The following is a 17,117-nucleotide window of genomic DNA, read 5'->3' as shown; positions in this document are numbered from 1 at the left end:
AAAAGAAAGGTACGCCGTTTTGAATTGCTTAAATGCAAAAAAGCCAAACTATTAAATCACTTCACTTTTTTGAAAAGATGTAGAGATAACAAGATTACTCCAACGTTTCTATTTTTACAAGAACAATTCCATTCAAGAAGAGCGAAACATATTTATTTTAAAATATCTTTGGCACTTCTACGAGAATTAGATTTCTTAATTAATTAGAATTAGAATTAGAGCATACTAGATTTCTTTTAAGCCAAATAGATTTAGACTGTTATCATATTTATGACGATATTTCTAGTACTTTAGATCAAGATATATGATTGCATTTGGATAGAATGGTCACTACTAGCTATGATAAAGCCTTTACAACAAGCAAACGAAACCAAATCAAAAAATTTAATGATCTTTATACAAAACGTTTTAAGTCAAAACCTTCTCTACCAGACAGCAAAGTTATTTTTAATTTGTCGGATCATGTATTAACAAAACTGGAGATCAATATACTTAAAAAAGGGTTCAATTTTGCAATAACACCTCATAATGTCCCTAAAGTGGATATCATTTGTAATATAGAAAAGGCAGTCTTGTCGTTACCGGAACCAATAGCTAATGATATTAGATTAAAAAGTAGTATCATCCTCTCATCTTCCAGAACTCCTAACAAAAACATCACTACTCTGGAAAAAAGAACATTGTACAGTTTAAAGAAAAAGAAAGACATTATCATATTGAAGGCAGATAAGGGTAATTCAACAGTGATTTTAAACACCAGTGATTACGAAGATAAGATTAACAGCTTATTGTTGGATACATCAACCTACCGTGTCCTAGTCACAGACCCAACACTAAAGAACCACAATGATACCAACGATTTAATATGTCATATGGAGAACTGGTCGATAGACGAAGATTGAAATCCATGCATCCACTAACACCAAGACTATATGGCGCTCCTAAGGTACACAAAAATGGAATACCACTACGCCCAATTGTGGACGGAATTAATTCGCCAACTTATCTGTTATGTAAACACCTGGCAGGCCTCCTCAAACTTCACATCCATAATTCGGACACTTATATACGAAATTTGCAACATTTCGTTGAGAAACTGAACAACATCTCTATCTCCAATACGGATTTACTCGCCAGCCTGGATGTTACATCTCTATTCACTAACATCCCTGTGGAGGAAGTCATCAACATTTTAGGAAGTTTGCTCCCACAAGACATTACTTCTCTGTTCCGTCATTGTTTAACATCAAACTTTTTCTTATGGAATAAAACCATATATCAGCAATTGACTGGCCTTGCAATGGGTAGCCCCCTCTCACCATCTTGTGCTGATCTCTTTATGGAGGATTTTGAAAATAAAATCTTAATTCAAACAGACCCTAAACCCACAGTATGGTGGAGATATGTGGATGATATCTTTATCGTTTGGAACCACACAAAAAAGGACCTGTTCGACTTTCTTAAGAAAATCAACTCTCTACACCACACAATCAAATTCACTCTAGAACTTGAAGAAGATAACCAATTATCATTTCTGGACACTTTAATTAAGAAGCTTCCGAATGGTGGTATCAACCTCTCAGTTTACCGCAAACCTACCAATACAGGACGTTATTTACATTTCACTTCCTCACACCACATTTCTCAGAAACTTAGTATTGTACACATGTTGAAGAACCGTGCCTCTCTCCTTACAACAGATCAACAAGACCTCCAGGAAGAACTATCCCTGATATTCACCAACCTTATCATGAATGGAGTTTCTCGAAGACTCGTCCACAAGATACTTTTCTCTGAACCCCGACAAAGACAACAAGATGATGTACGTTATATTTCTACCATCATCATTCCATACTTAGGGACAGTTTCAAATAAGATTGCTAGACTCCTTAGACCATATAAAATAAGAGTAGCCTTTAAACCCACAGAAACGATTAGACAATTCTTAAGATCTCCAAAAGATAGCCATCCTTTCTCCAAATATGGTGGAGTTTATAACATACCATGCTTGTGCGGATTGAATTACATCGGCCAAACTTCAAGGAGCCTTGAAATTAGGCAAAAAGAACATACAGGCGACGTCAATAATAACAGAGAAGAAAAATTCGGGCTTAGCTTTTCATTTCTCAAGAACGAACCATACCATAGAGTGGGATAGAAGCACAATTCCTTACATGGAGGAGGACTTCCGCTCCCGAATTTTTAAGGAGGCCACAACAGTTGCCCGCTGTACACAAAACCTTAACAGGAACCAAGGACTAATCTTGCCCGTGATCTGGAAGACCCTTATCAGATCCTTCAACTTTTCCAGAACTAAATTATAGTGCCAACTATAGAACGTTCCTAAATAACAACAAGTGAGATCATCCACACTCTATGAATGTATTGTACACGCTCTGTTTTTTGTTTAACATAATTGGAATCGGTTGATTTTAGTTTGTAACAGTTTTTTACTTTTTAGTGCCTTACATCAGTTATGTACCCTGAAGATGCCAACAGACTTAGTTGGTGAAACTAGTTGGTATAACTTAGTTGTTTATTATATACACTTGATCAATATAATCCCAATAAAAGTTTTTCCAGAGCTTTTTGGTCAAGAAAATTAAACGTTTTTTAACACTCTAACTCTATATGAGACCGGATAACTCACCTTTAGTTGAAAGAAGCCAGATAAAGGTTCCTTATGTTATGGACTGGAATTGAACCCAGTTCTTTCCTACCAAAGGACTTTGTCTATATCATATTGGAGGCTTAATGGATTGTATACAGCACTCAGAAAGGATTGAAACAGAATTTAATACTTCCTATATTTCGTCTCAGTCACTGAGACATCTTCAGGGATTACAAAAAAACTAATGTAACATATACACCAATAGCACACAATACTAAGCCCAACCATGTGGGTGACTCTAAAGTCCTATCTAGGTTGAGTGCCCTCTAAGACCAGTTGTAGGTGGCCTGGAATGTAAAGTGGGATCTCTGATGATAAGTGTTTCCCAAATCTTAGGACAATGCAACTGTATTTATTGAGATTTGGTTGATTTCTGAGAGCTGCTGCTGATTCTAAAAATAGTCTCTCTTTTTTGAATTTGCTGTGGTGGAGCATGGTGGTTTTTTCTCCATGAGATCCTGTGGGTTGTATCCAAGACATGGTCAGCCAGGCCTGACTGGCCATAGTCTTGGTTGCAGATGTATGACTTGTGTTCCTCAGTTTATAAAGTACCCTGTTCCTGTAAGCTGGCATAATTTGGACAGACAGGCAGATCAGCAACCATCCGCCTGGAGGAACATAAGTCATATATCTGCAACCATGACTATGGTCAGTCAGACCTGGCTGACCATGTCTTGGATACAACCCATAAGGATCTCATGGAAAAAACCACCATGCTCCACCACAGCAAATTCAAAAAAGAGAGACTATTTTTAGAATTAGCAGCAGCTCTCAGAAATCAACCAAATCTTAATAAATACAGTTGCATTAAGTTTTCTAAGATTTGGGAAATACTTATCATCAGAGATCCCACCTTACCTCCCAGGCCACCTACAACGCTCCCAGGGCGCTCCACCTAGATAGGACTTTAGAGTCACCCATGTGGTTGTGCTTAGTATTGTGTGGTATTTGTGTATATGTTACATTAGTTTTTTTGTAATCTTTGAAGATGTCTCAGTGACTGAGACAAAATATAGGAAGTATTAAATTCTATTTTAATCCTTTCTGAATGCTGTATACAATCCATTAAGCTTGCAGTATGATGTCCTCACAGCACTTAAGCCTCTACACATGCACTTTGTGTATACTGACTGAGCTGGAAGTTCTAGTAGGATTAAATGAAATAAGACATTGGTTTTACACGTTGCTACAGGTCTGAAAGACTATTTTTAGAATCGGCATCTGCTATGAAGCATTCCCCCAACCTCAACAAGTATAGTTGCATTATTTTTCCAGAGATCTGGGAGACAGTCATTATGATACCAGATAGCCTGATCTCCCCAAATTAACTTTACAGTTAATAGGAGAGAGCACCTTGTTAGGACATCAGTTCTGTGGCAGGTACAAATTGAATTGTTTCTAATGTTTTAGTGTGGTACTTGTGTGATTGTCACAGTAATATTTTTTGCTCTGGTGATGCTATGTAGAAAACCAGTGAATTATTAATCCACTGATGTTTAAAGAAAACTGTAATGAAGTGGAGTTGGTGAGTTAGCAGAAAAGCATAGAAAATGGGAAGTGGCTTCTAAGTACCAATCTTCACCAGAAGGCAGCCAGTTTTTGCAGATTCCTATCATGTATAGAACAGGCCATAGAAAGACTAAAGTTTTAAGTTTATTATGTTTTGTAGCATGTTATGTTTAATAAAGATATCCCTATATCAATTATAAGCTAGCTAGGACAGGAAGATTACATTCCAGTTTTCATTAATATTTTACATGCACACACGCTTGCACCAACACACACAGCACTTATCTGACCTTCAATTAACTGACCCTTGCATGTCAACTGACTTCCCTATAGGGCTGTAGTAGTACTTCTATTATCTGAATTTGCCTATTGTAAAAGATCTTAAAGATTCCATGATATTCATGTTTAATTTAAATTGTCATTAATGCAAGTGGAAAAAAAAATAATTTTGTGATTACATTTGTGTTCTAGTGACAAAAGTTATTTCTCTTTAGAATGCTAGAGATGTGTAAGAGAATTTTTTTAATATTCATTTCTTTTTCTTGAAAATTGTTTAACATGAAAATTTTTTATTCTGTATATAGCACCTGAAGATGCCTCTATTGCAACCCGACCTGGCTCAGTCGTTAAAACCAAAGGGGCTGTAGCATCCTGCTTTAAATTTTTTGGAACATCATTACTGTTCATCAATTCTCATTTTACTGGTAAATTATACAAGAAAAGTTTAACATATTTTAATTTAACACTATAGCTCTTGATTCTAGATTGCATTCTTATAATTAGTATGAAAATGTTACTGAGACATTTTCAGGGTGAAGGGCTAGATAACTTAGAATTAACATCACCATATTTTGTATGAAATGCAGAGAATTGACTACAGCTTTCAGAACAAATACATAAGACATCTCCTCTGAATAATTGCTTAAAAGTTATCTGAGAACTTGATCATCTTTTGAAGATATCACTTATATTACTAATGAAGCATTTTATAAACAATCTTTTCTTAATCTATGCTGCTTGTTATTTATAAATCTGCAGTCACTTTGTATTAATCCCTCCCCCCACTCCCTTTTTTCAATGAGTTTTAATAAATCCATTGCAAGTTGATTTATCAGAGAGACTATTATTCATGTATATATATAAGAACAAAAGAAAGTTTTAAAAGTTTTTTCATAGTTTCTTCAATTATTTCCTACATATTCACCAATTTTTATTAAGAGAAACAAATAATAGAAGTATTTTTATAGTAAGAAATAGTAATGATTAAATTATTATTATTTTAGGAATATTTTAATATTAAGAAAACATATAATTGGAATAATTTGTAACTTAGTACATCAAATTGTATTCTCTTGCAAAGAAGAGGAATATAAGTAGACACAATTAATGCAAAAATAAACAATTTCTATGAAATAAAACAATATTTTATTTCATAGAATTTTTGTCCAGGTATTAAAAGCATCATCAGTATAAAATTCAAAATAAACAAGTTTAAGTAGCTAATGAAGATTCAACAATGAATACATATTACACATAGATGTAGAGAGGCACTGTCTTGAGTACTTTTTAGTCAAAACAATTTTTTAAACAAATTGGATTTGTTTAAATATAATTTATTCAAAACAAAGTATATGGACTTCATAAAGTCTACAAAACAAGATATTCCATTAAGACCTGTCATCAATTCTTTGCCATGTATAAAATATCAAAGCATATTTCTAGTTTACTCTCAGCCTTCACGGGTAAAACCACATCTTTTATTAATAGCAGTTTACACTAAAGATAAAAGTCTCACAACTTTTCCTTTGCTTTGGTGAGCTCTTAATCAGCCTGGATAATACCTCTCTCTTCTGTCTTTCTTTTCACAAATGTTCTTTAGGTGAAACATTAGAATTGCTTTGACATACCTTTTCCACAAATATTCTTTCATTGTGAAGAATTTATGGAGACAAAAATGCATGTTATGGAGTAATTACTTGACTTTTAATTATGATTAAAATAAAAGTACTCCAACACGTGTTTTTATCTCCATAAATTCTTCACAATGAATGCTGATCACCATCTAACCTTAAAAGAAAGAGCAGATATTCTTTGTCTCTTTGATTTTGTCATCCATTCTGGCTACATCACTTGTCATAGCAAGTTAGGGGTACTATATAAGATAAATGGGTAGTCCCATTTCTCTTATTCTTGCTAACTACTGTGTGGAATGATTTGAATAGTGACCTCTTAATAACATCCATCCTAGATCATTCTTATGATAAAGACATGTGGAAATATTTTTGCAGATGGTAGATTTCCCCTTCTCTGCTTCAAAATTTCATCACAAAGATCAGTTGATATAGAAAATGATCATATTTTGATTTCCAGATGGAAATCTTCAATTGTTTGTCTTTGAAGGACAATCCACAGTAGACTTTATAATTCAGGCTCATTCAAAAACCTGGCACAATTCATTGAGACTATCGTCAGTTGGGCTCACCTTTTATGAGCCTTATTTCTCGCATTGTTGATGCGAGAAATAAGGCTCACGAAGTCAACCCTCTCATCTTATATGCTTCACCAAGTCCTTTATTAAGAATTATGGAGTGTCTATGTCATCTGACTCCCAGGAATCAGCAGTTTTTCTGAGAGGATTGTCAAGCTACTTAGATCTAATGTTTTTTGTCAGGTTAAACTTTCCTTCTTTCTAGGCTCTGCAAAGGATAAGCTTCCTTCACTGGTCTTCCTATTGTTTATCAAATACCTTGCACTTGTACCTTAATTTGGCCAGACTCTGAAGCAGTTCATTGTGATATGATTATTTTGACTGTGCCAGATTTCATGAGCCAGATCAATCTGGATTTGTTGAAATGTCATCTCTACCAAACATGAGATACTTTGGAAGAAGACTAACTACTGTATGGCCCTACAGAAAATCTGTTTCCTTTAAGAGAACAGTTATACAAAGAAAGCTGTGAAACTTTGCTTCTTCACCTCAGTCTGAATAAAAATAATGAACTAAAATTATCACCCTCGTGTGTGTGTGTGCAAGTAGCATGAATGAATTCAAGAACAGGTATGACAGCTGGTACGAATAGTATGGCCTCCCTCGATGAATTCCTGACTCCCTGGGGGGGGGGATTTCTCTTAATAATAATAATAATTATGTTCCAATTCCTCACAATATTACTGTGTATTATGGAAAGCCTATTTCTGCACCATGTTTCCATTATGGCAAACTCATGGTTAAACACACAAAGTCTGCAAACTAAATTAAATACCTCAAGAGATGTAGAAGCCCAGGTGATATCTAACTGGTGTAAGATTAAGGAAACCTTTCTATCTACTAAAGCTCATTACATGTCATCTGTTCACTTACCTAATCTTTCTTAGAACTTTCATATCTGTTATATCTTTGATCAAGTGTTTTATTTCCATCTCATAGTTCAGATGCATAAGTTAAAACTGGTTTGAACACTGTTTAGTATACAGCTAGTTTTGTATTTTGACTGATTTCTCTCATATTCCATATAAATTCATTCATTTGACTTCCTACTTTTGTTCCTACATATTCCTATATATTTAATTTGCTATCTTCACTAAAAAAAACTTGTGCTTAAATAGCTGAAATATTTTTCTTGTTCTATAGTTTCTCCATTCAGGATGCAATTAACACATCCAGTATTCCTGCTGATTTTAATATAAAATTTATTACTGTAGTTATTCTATTTAGTTAGGGAATACTACATATTTGTTCTGGATTTATTTAGGAGTATAACATCTGATTTTACATCAAACTGTCTTCTTGAATTTGTCTTTTTACTACTGACTTACAGCTCAAATATAGATTCTATTACTTGATATAATCCATTTACACCATGTAATTGCAGCATTTTAAACAGCTTCTCAGTTTGTACCTTGTCATATCTCTTTTCCAAATCTATATTCCATATCTATAAAGTATATAAAAAGTAGTTAAGCTGGCTGGCTCCCCTACTCCAACTTCACAGATCAAACTGGTAGGGAAGCTAGTTCATTTGCTGTTAGTCATGATCTAACACGAATAATCAATCTACCAACCAGAATACCAGGCAATCCTCATCATTCTACTAACATTCTTGACCCTTTCTTAACCAATTCTCCCTCTAATATACTGTGTATGTCTGCTCTCCCCTTGGCAACTCTGACCACAATCTTATTCAAGTCTCCTCCTCTCAATCAATCTCAGCCTTGTACCCTATGGCACTATAATTATGCTCACTGGGATCACCTCTGGAATTTTTATGTTGCTTTTCCATTGTTAGATTACTGCTTTTGCTCTCCCTATCTAAACACCTGCACTGAACTAATAACTGAAATAATCATCACTTGAATGAGAGCCTTCATTCCCCACTCCACTGCAAACTTTTCAAAAATCTGTGCCTCTACCGTCCTTGATAAAAATGTAGCTTATGATCAATGGCTTAAATTAAAAAACTCCAGCTTCTCATTCAGCTTACACAACAGCTAGAAAAATGTGTAACAAAAAGTTATCAAATTTCAACTAGCAGTCAAGCCTTCTGGTCCCTTGCTAAGGCTGTTGGGTATAACTTCTGTCCTTCTATGTTGCCACTTCTCTTTTACCCTGATGGCACTATGGTAACCTTACCCAAGGAAATGGCAGACCTCTTGGCATCAATTTTTTTCTCCAACTCTTGTCTGGACAACCAAGGCAAATCCCCTTCCATACTTCCACAAACTTCCTTCTGCATCATCCTCTGAACTTTCATCAAAAGGACATCAGAAGAACCCTCATTTATCTTGATGCTAATAAGGCTCTTTATCCAGATGGTATCCCTCCAGGTGTGCTCAAGACTTATGCTCCAGAATTAACACAGTCCTGTATCAGCTATATAAACCTTCATATTAATACGTACTGGCATCTCCCCAACAGCATAGAAGCAAGCTCACATCCAGCTTGTACCCAAAAAAGGGAGACAAAAGTCATCCATCTAACTATCTTCCCACTGCTCTTCCCATTCCCATTCCAGTTGCCCATTCCACAAAAAACCTCAACAGGAATCAAGGTTTAATCCTACCTGATATATGGAAGACCTTAATCAGATCACTAAACACACATGAAATGAACTTCAGCGCCAACTACGAAATGTTTCTCAACAAGTAAATCATGTATCCGCGACACGTGTATTGTTTCATGCTCAGTACTATTTTGTTATTGAATTAGAATTTGTCAATTAACATCTAGCTTGTAATTTACTTTGCCTACCTTATTTGTACCCTGAAGATGCCGACAGCAATAGCCAGCAAAACTAGTTGGTGATTAAATAGTTTATTAACACTTGACCAATACTTCTAAATAAGAGTTAGTTATTCATTACTTCTCTTTCTCTCAACTCCTTAACACACTATAAGTCTTAGATTCATCCAAATTTGGAGTATTGTTCCCACATTTGGGATGGAACACTCAAGACTTCTGTAATAATTCTTCATGATATTCAGAAGAGGGCAGTCCACTTAATATCATATCACTTTATCTAACCATAGAGGAACTAGAGCAGCCCCTGGTCAACACCCATACATTGTCCAGCTTTGAACATACCGAACAAACTTCTCATCAGCTTCCTTCATTCCATCTACCTCTATTCTTTGGAACTCTAGCCAGATATATGAGACATGTTGGATGCAAGAAAATGAAGTAGCAGAAGTTAGTACTGAAAGCATTTAACTGAAAGTGTTAGAGTGATTGGAAGTCTGGGTTTAAACAATGGTGAAGGAAATGTGAAAGAGTGTAAATGAGGTAATTGAAAGTAACAGTAAGATGGTTTATGCGAAAGTTAAGTTAACAAGCATGATAAGTAATGAATTTCAGGATGAAAGTGTGATCAACCTGGTAGAGATAGCAAATAGCAGTGAGAAAGTAATTCAGGATACGAAACTGGAGTTGGTGAAGATGAGAGAAGAGATGAAGCAGTTGTGGAGTGAAATGAGGAGAATAACAGGTATGCATGGAAGGGAGAAGAAAGCTGGAATAAAATATGGTAGTATGCATGAAATAGGTTTCTAATGATTCAAGAGTGACTATGTGTAGGGGATTCAATTATTAGTGGTGTGGTAAATGACAGTCATAACCATGGCCGGATTTGAACCTGCAGCCTCTTGCCTGCAGAACAGATACACTAACCACTCAGCCAACCAGGCTGGCAATTATCTCATCAGAGGATTCTGGTGTTGAATCACCCTCCAGTTGGTGAGATTGTCCATGAGGTGATTAATTGGGTGATGACCAGCCATATAAGGACATCTTTGAGAAAGGGATATCATATCATATATGTGGAACTGTAAGGCTGGTGATTATGACAAGCTCAGGAGACAGCTTGTAGCTATATCATGGAATGAAGAATTGGAAGGAAAGGAGATTTACCACTGCTTGGGATTGAGCTGTCTGCCATACATAATGTTTGAATGCATTCCAGAGGTCAAGAGGTCAAATAACATGGATGCGAAATGGATGAATAAAGAGGTGAAGCATGCAATTGGAAGAAGGCATTAATGAAGCAGCATAAGATGAATGATGGTAATAGTTGGTTGCACAATGAGTGCAAAAAAGTAAGCAAGAGAGGTAACTTGTTGGTAAGGGTAGCAAAAGTGCAGTATGAAGATTATGGACAGATGATACTGGATGATATTGGTTGGAAAGAATGGTAGAATGATAACTGCTGAGGAGGATATAGTATAGATGTTACCTGAGCTGTTCATAAAGATATTTCATCTTCATGAAAGTAACATCATACAGAACTTGAGAGCAGTAGAAAGGGAGGAGGAGCCATTGTTATCCACAGGAGGATAGCATTGGTGTAGTTGTGGTCAGTTGGTGGTTTGAGTAGGTGGAGACAGAGTTGTAGAGCAGATGCCCTCCCTCGATGAGTCTATGGAACTCCCTGGAGGTGTCAAATAATAATATTCTGTATTTTTGAAACAAAATCTGCAGAGTTTTTAATATATGTGAAGAGGAAATTCCAGAAAGATTTCTTAGAAAATTCACGAGATATTTGGAGAGGTTATAGGTAGGAGAGTGTATGTCCTCAACTATAGGTCTGAGCGGGCAGTTTGTTTTGTGAGACAGTCAAGGGATCGAGGAATGAAGTGACTTAAGAGAAAGACGAATGTTTCTTTGTAACTCCAAGGTGGTTTTTAATAAATTATTAGTTCTATTGTGTAGTTCACTCGTAGGGTCACTATTAATTTCTGAGTAAGTATCACTGTTTAAAAGTTCCAATTAAAAACCACCTTGGCGTTACAAAGAAACATTCGTCTTTCTCTTAGGTCACTTCATCCCTTGATCCCTCAACTGTATGGTCTCCCCAAGATTCACAAAACAAACTGCCCACTCAGACCTATAGTTGAGGGCATACACTCTCCTACTTATAACCTCTCCAAATATCTTTCAAGTTTTCTAAGAAATCTTTCTGGAATTTCCTCTTCACATATTACAAACTCTGCAGATTTTGTTTCTAAAATCAAGGATATCAAACTTAAAAAAACAGATTTCATGGCCAGTTTCGATATTGTTTCTCTCTTTACAAATGTACCTGCTCAAGAACAAATTATCAAGAAAACTCTTTGCTCTACTCTCCCATTGCATAAAGTCTGGATACTTGAAATATGACAATAAGATCTACTTACAAAACTCAGGTCTGGCCATGGGCAGCCTGCTCTCTCTAATTCTCACAGATATATTTCTCAACGATTTTGAAGAAAAAACTATTAACTCCTTCCACCTTAAACCAGAGTTCTGGTATCGCTATATTGATGATATTTTCCTCATCTGGGAAGATGGTGTCAACAACCTCAATTTATTTTTAGATCACCTAAACAGTGTCATGAAAAAATCTCTTTTACCTTCAAACTAGAATCTGATGACTGCCTCCCCTTTCTAGACCTGAAACTTACCAGATGTCCTGAGAGTATTAAAATCTCAATTTTTAGAAAGCCTACTCATACTGATAGGATGCATTCATGCTTCATCCCATTACTATCCCCCACAAAAATTTGGTATTATTTCCACCTTAGCTCACCGAGCCAAATCTTTACTTACAGAAGAGACAGAAATTGAAAATGAACTCCTTTTTCTTAAAAAAACTTTTATTAATAATGGTTTCTCTCCTTAGAAAATTGACAAATTTCTTTCCCCCAGTCACTCAACTACTTCTGAAGATCCCTCTTCCCCCAGAGCCTTCATCTCTTTGCATTACATCAGCTCTCTTTCACCAAAACTGGTAAAAATTCTCGAAATGTTTAACTTCAAAACTTGCTTCACTACGCTCCCAAAACTTCGTTCAATACTTTGTAAACCTGAAGAGAAACATCTTCCAACTCAGTTTCCTGGAGTGTACAAGATTTTATGTGATTGTGGAAAGCTGTACTATGGCCAGACTGCTAAATCCATCCTTCTATGTTGAAGAACACCGTCGAGATATCTCCTATAACAGGACTAGAGCTAGCGCTCTCTCTAGCCACATTCTCTTTTCAGTTAACTCAGATGAAAGCCGCCAATACATTGTGAACTGGACTCAAACTTCTAATATCCATCTGTGCTATGATGAGCTCTAAAGAGAGATTGTCGAATCTAGAGAAATTTCTGTAGATTCTTCTCATATCAACAGCCTACGTTTCAATCTCTCTGATGCACACGTTGCCTCTGTTCAGTATTGGCGCACTCGTGACATCGCGTAGTATACATTTGTTTGGAACTCAAGCTCGCATTTTGTTTTCAAACACGCTACTGTCTTTTTATACTTGTTCTGTTATTTACAATTTTAAGTGTCTGTAATTCTTTATATATTTCTTTGATTGTGATACCTGAAGATGTTGATCTATTCAACGAAACTTGTTAACTAGTAGTATCTTTTTAAATATACCATGTCATCTTTTTATCTCTCAGTAACAGTCATTAAAGCTTTTTGAATAATATTCCAACCGAGTAAAAATGAATTCTGAAAATATATATTTATATATATATATATATATATATATAATGCATAGCATCCTACATCTCCTCAAGGAGATGTGCTTTGCATTAAGGGTAAATATTAAGAATAGTGATCAGAGCTTATTCCATCTTTACCACAAGCCTAAGACTTGCACTACGTGCGGGTCACCCAGACTTGCACCTTGCAGACGCAAACTCGACTTTCTTGTCTTTTTGCTTACTTGGGAAATGGATTAAAACCAGGTGTATATTTAAAATTGCTTGGTATTTTTAACGTATATTATACCCAAGGTAAAAAACTTTCTGCATATATATATATATATATTTAATAAGTTAGAAAATTGTGTGACCTTTTTTAATCATCTTACATTAGCTACTTTTTTAGAATTCCATGTCAATGTTTAACTGCCATTTGTGATCTTGTACTGACGATGCCTATGATATTTAGGCAAAACTTCTACACTAATAAAGTATTTTACATGCTTCTGGTGTTATAATTCTTTTTAAATATACCTAATCACAGCATTTCATTATTGAAGCACACATAAAGATAAGTGAATGTATTATTTGAGTTTTAATTTTTGGGGAAAACTAGCATTGTTTTCAAGGTAAATGAATAAATTGTATGGAAACCTTTTTTGTACAAGATACTTAAATATACTCATGGTATGAACCTAACCTGGAATAAAACTATATGTGCTTTATATTAGGTGAGGGTATATAAACACACATGATGCATTAATCATCATCATCAACAACCATGGGTCCAATGCCCATAGGTGTCTGCTGCCATCTTGATATGATTCTTCCATTGCATTCTGTTTTGTGCAAGATGACTCACTTTGTATATAGAGTTTCCGCACGATTTGATGATGTCATCGCCCCATTCTCTGTTTGGTCTTCCTCTTTTGTTCTTTCCTTCAATTATTCCAAACAGCAACGTTTTTAGTTTTCTCTCATCATTCATTCTACATATATGGCCAAATAGATGTAGTTTCCTTTTGATTATTTTCTGGATCAGGTTTTCTTTTGGTTGTATTCGTCTGTAGATTTCCTCATTGTTCACTTTCTGTATCCAGCTTATTCTCAAGATCTTTCTATAGCACTTCCTCTCAAATGCCAATATCTTCCTTTCAGATTCTCTCAGGAGTACTCAGGCCTCGCATCCATAGAGCATGCTGCTTAAGATACAGGTTTCTACAATGCGCAGTTTAGTTTGCATCTTTATAGCTTGGCTCTTCCATATTTTGTCCATGGCTATTAAAACAGTTGTTGCTCTGGCTATTCTAATTTTTATCTCTTTTTTGGGGTCCAAGTCATGCGTCATGTGGCATCCAAGATATGTGAAGTGTTCCACATTTTCCAGTTGAAATCTGTCTATCATAACTCTGTTCAGTAACTCCTGTTGTCCGAATATCATTGTTTTAGTTTTTTCAAAGTTGACATTTAGTCCATATCTTTTTCCTTCTGTGTATAGTGTTTGCAGTGTCTGTTCCAGCCTTGCTGCATCTTCTTCAATCAGGATGATGTCATCTGCAAAGCAGAGGTAGTTTATTCTCATGCTATTTATTGAAATGCCTCCACCTTCTTCTTTAATCTTATCTAGTGTTCTTCCCAGATGTGTGATGAAGATGAGTGGTGATATTGGGTCCCCTTGTCTTGTGCCTTGACTAGTGGCAAACCAATCTCCTGTCTCACCTGTTATTCTAATTTTTGCTTGTGCTTGGCTGTTTATATCTTTCAGCAGGCAGATCAATTTATTATCCACACCATAGGATTCCAAGACAGCCTGTGTTATATTTTGGTCAATATTATCAAATGCTTTTTGGAAGTCCACGTAACAGCAATATATCACTTTGTTCTTTCTTCGAGCTTTCTCTGTTGTTAGTCTTAGTGCGAGTATTTGTTGCACTGTACTTCGATCTTGTCAAAATCCAGCTTGCTCATCCAGAAGATGTGCGTCCATATGCCCCCTTCAGATGTTCTTTTAGTATTTTCATCAGCACTTTGCCAAGATGACTCATTAATGCAACAGTTCTGTAATTCGTGCATTCTAAAGCACTGCCTTTCTTATGAAGAACAACCAAGACAGATTTTTTCCACTCTTCGGGGACATATCCTGATCTCCATATTTCATTACATAGCTGATGTACAACTGATTCTCCCTCATATTTTAGCATCTCACTTATTATGTTGTCCTTTCCAGAACTTTTGTTGTTCTTGAGATGTTTTATAGCCTTATTCACCTCCTCTTCCAAGATGTCATTTTCGAAGATCTCTGCTGGTGGAGAGATTGCTTTTAGTTCTTTGATTACTTCTGTTGCATTATCATTTAGTTGAGTTTTATATAGTTTGCTGCAATATCTTGTCCATCTATGTATGATTTCTGTCTTGTCCATCAATATTTTACCATTTTCATCTTTGACTGCTACTGATCTTGTTTGCCACTTCCTATTGACATTTCTTATAAGTTTGTAGACCTCTCTAGTTTTCTGTTCTCCATAGTACTGTTCACTGTCTTTGCACTAGTCCTCCAACCATTTAGCTTTATCAGATCTTGCTGCTTTCCATACTTCATTGCATTTTTGATGGTATAACTCATCTGCTGCCTCTGAATTATCGCTTTTAAGTTTCAGTTCTCTTTTCTCTTGTACCAATTTTAGGGTTTCCTGAGTTATCCATTTCTTGTTGATCTTTTCTCTTTCAGGAATTGCTTCCTCTACTGCTTTTTTTTAGCACTGTAGTCAGTCGTTCTGCTCTTGTATTTATATTTTGTTTTTCACTTGTGGTCTTAAGCTTAGTTTCCAATATGTTCTGATATGCTGTTCTTAGCCTGTCTTCATTTAGTTTTGAGATGTCTCTAGCTTTTTGGAACTTTCCTTTGTACTTCTTTTTCAGTTTTAGTCTTATATTCGCAATCACTAAACTGTGGTCCGAATCAATATCAGCTCCTTGGAATGATGTGCACTGTTGAACTGAGGTTCTCCATTTCTGGTCTATTAATATCAGGTCGATCATATTCCTGTGTTTGCCATCGAAGGAGTGCCACATCCATTTACGACAATCTTTTTGTTTGAATTTGGTATTGCAAATCATCAGGTTGTTATCCATGGCAAATTCCAGAAGCATCTCTCCACGTTCATTTCTTTCTCCATATCCAAATTTTCCCATAACCTTTTCCCATCCTGTGTTATTTTTGCCAATCTTTGCATTCCAGTCTCCTCCAATGATGAGTATATCCTGCTTCGGCACCTCATCAATTACTAGTTGTAGATCCCTGTAAAATGATGCAATAAACAAAGTGGTTTATTGATCTTCTATTTTAAGTTTTACCACTAGGTCACAAAGTGTATTATACTTGTCATGATTTATATTCTTTATCCAAGCATAAGCAAACAAAGTTTGCATATGAAATATCTTCACTTACTTACTCTTAGATAAAGGATTGACTCAAGGATATAATTTCTTCTCAAATATAATATACTCAACTCCTTTGCCACTTGGAACAATCCACAATGGATTTACTTGCCAACATCACCCATCTATGGACACAGGCTGTGGAAAGATTTGGTGAAACTGGAAATGCCAAATGCTGTGATGAATAGCTTCCTTTCTTCAGAATTTTCTTACTAATCCTGGCCAAAGCTGTCTTCTGTTGATCACATTCTTTTTCCCATTCATGAATGGCCTTCTCTCAAAAATCTCAAATCCTATCAATAGTTTTGCTAATAACAGTCACTACATGTTTCATAAGTGAGTATAAGAAATGCAAGTTGTGTTGGGATTGAAAGAATGAAGTGACTGATATTATGGATATGAGGCAGGATTGTCAAAGTGTTGTGGAGAACGTAGTGGAAGCAGTGAATGATAGTGCATAAAATGTGAATGAGAGTTTGAAGGAAATGGTTTGAAAGTAATAATGTGGATAATGAAATGCAAGTGCAGAAAGAATTTGCATGCTTATGC

General features: G+C 35.7%; 1 protein-coding gene across 1 annotated transcript in view; it reads left to right on the top strand.

Moving 5' to 3' along the window:
• LOC150103724 (phosphatidylinositol polyphosphate 5-phosphatase type IV-like) overlaps nt 1–17,117 on the top strand; it is a 225,112-nt gene that overhangs the window by 92,201 nt on the left and 115,794 nt on the right. Inside the window, 1 exon segment of the mRNA XM_090396512.1 lies at nt 4,765–4,884. Coding sequence (XP_090252638.1) covers nt 4,765–4,884 — 120 coding nt within the window.

Source organism: Typopeltis vanoorti, chromosome 8 (genome assembly GCF_054136105.1).
Source record: "Typopeltis vanoorti isolate ZY-2024b chromosome 8, IOZ_Tvanoo_1.0, whole genome shotgun sequence".
Lineage (NCBI taxonomy): Eukaryota > Metazoa > Arthropoda > Arachnida > Uropygi > Thelyphonidae > Typopeltis > Typopeltis vanoorti.
This window is presented reverse-complemented; position numbering and strand designations above follow the sequence as displayed.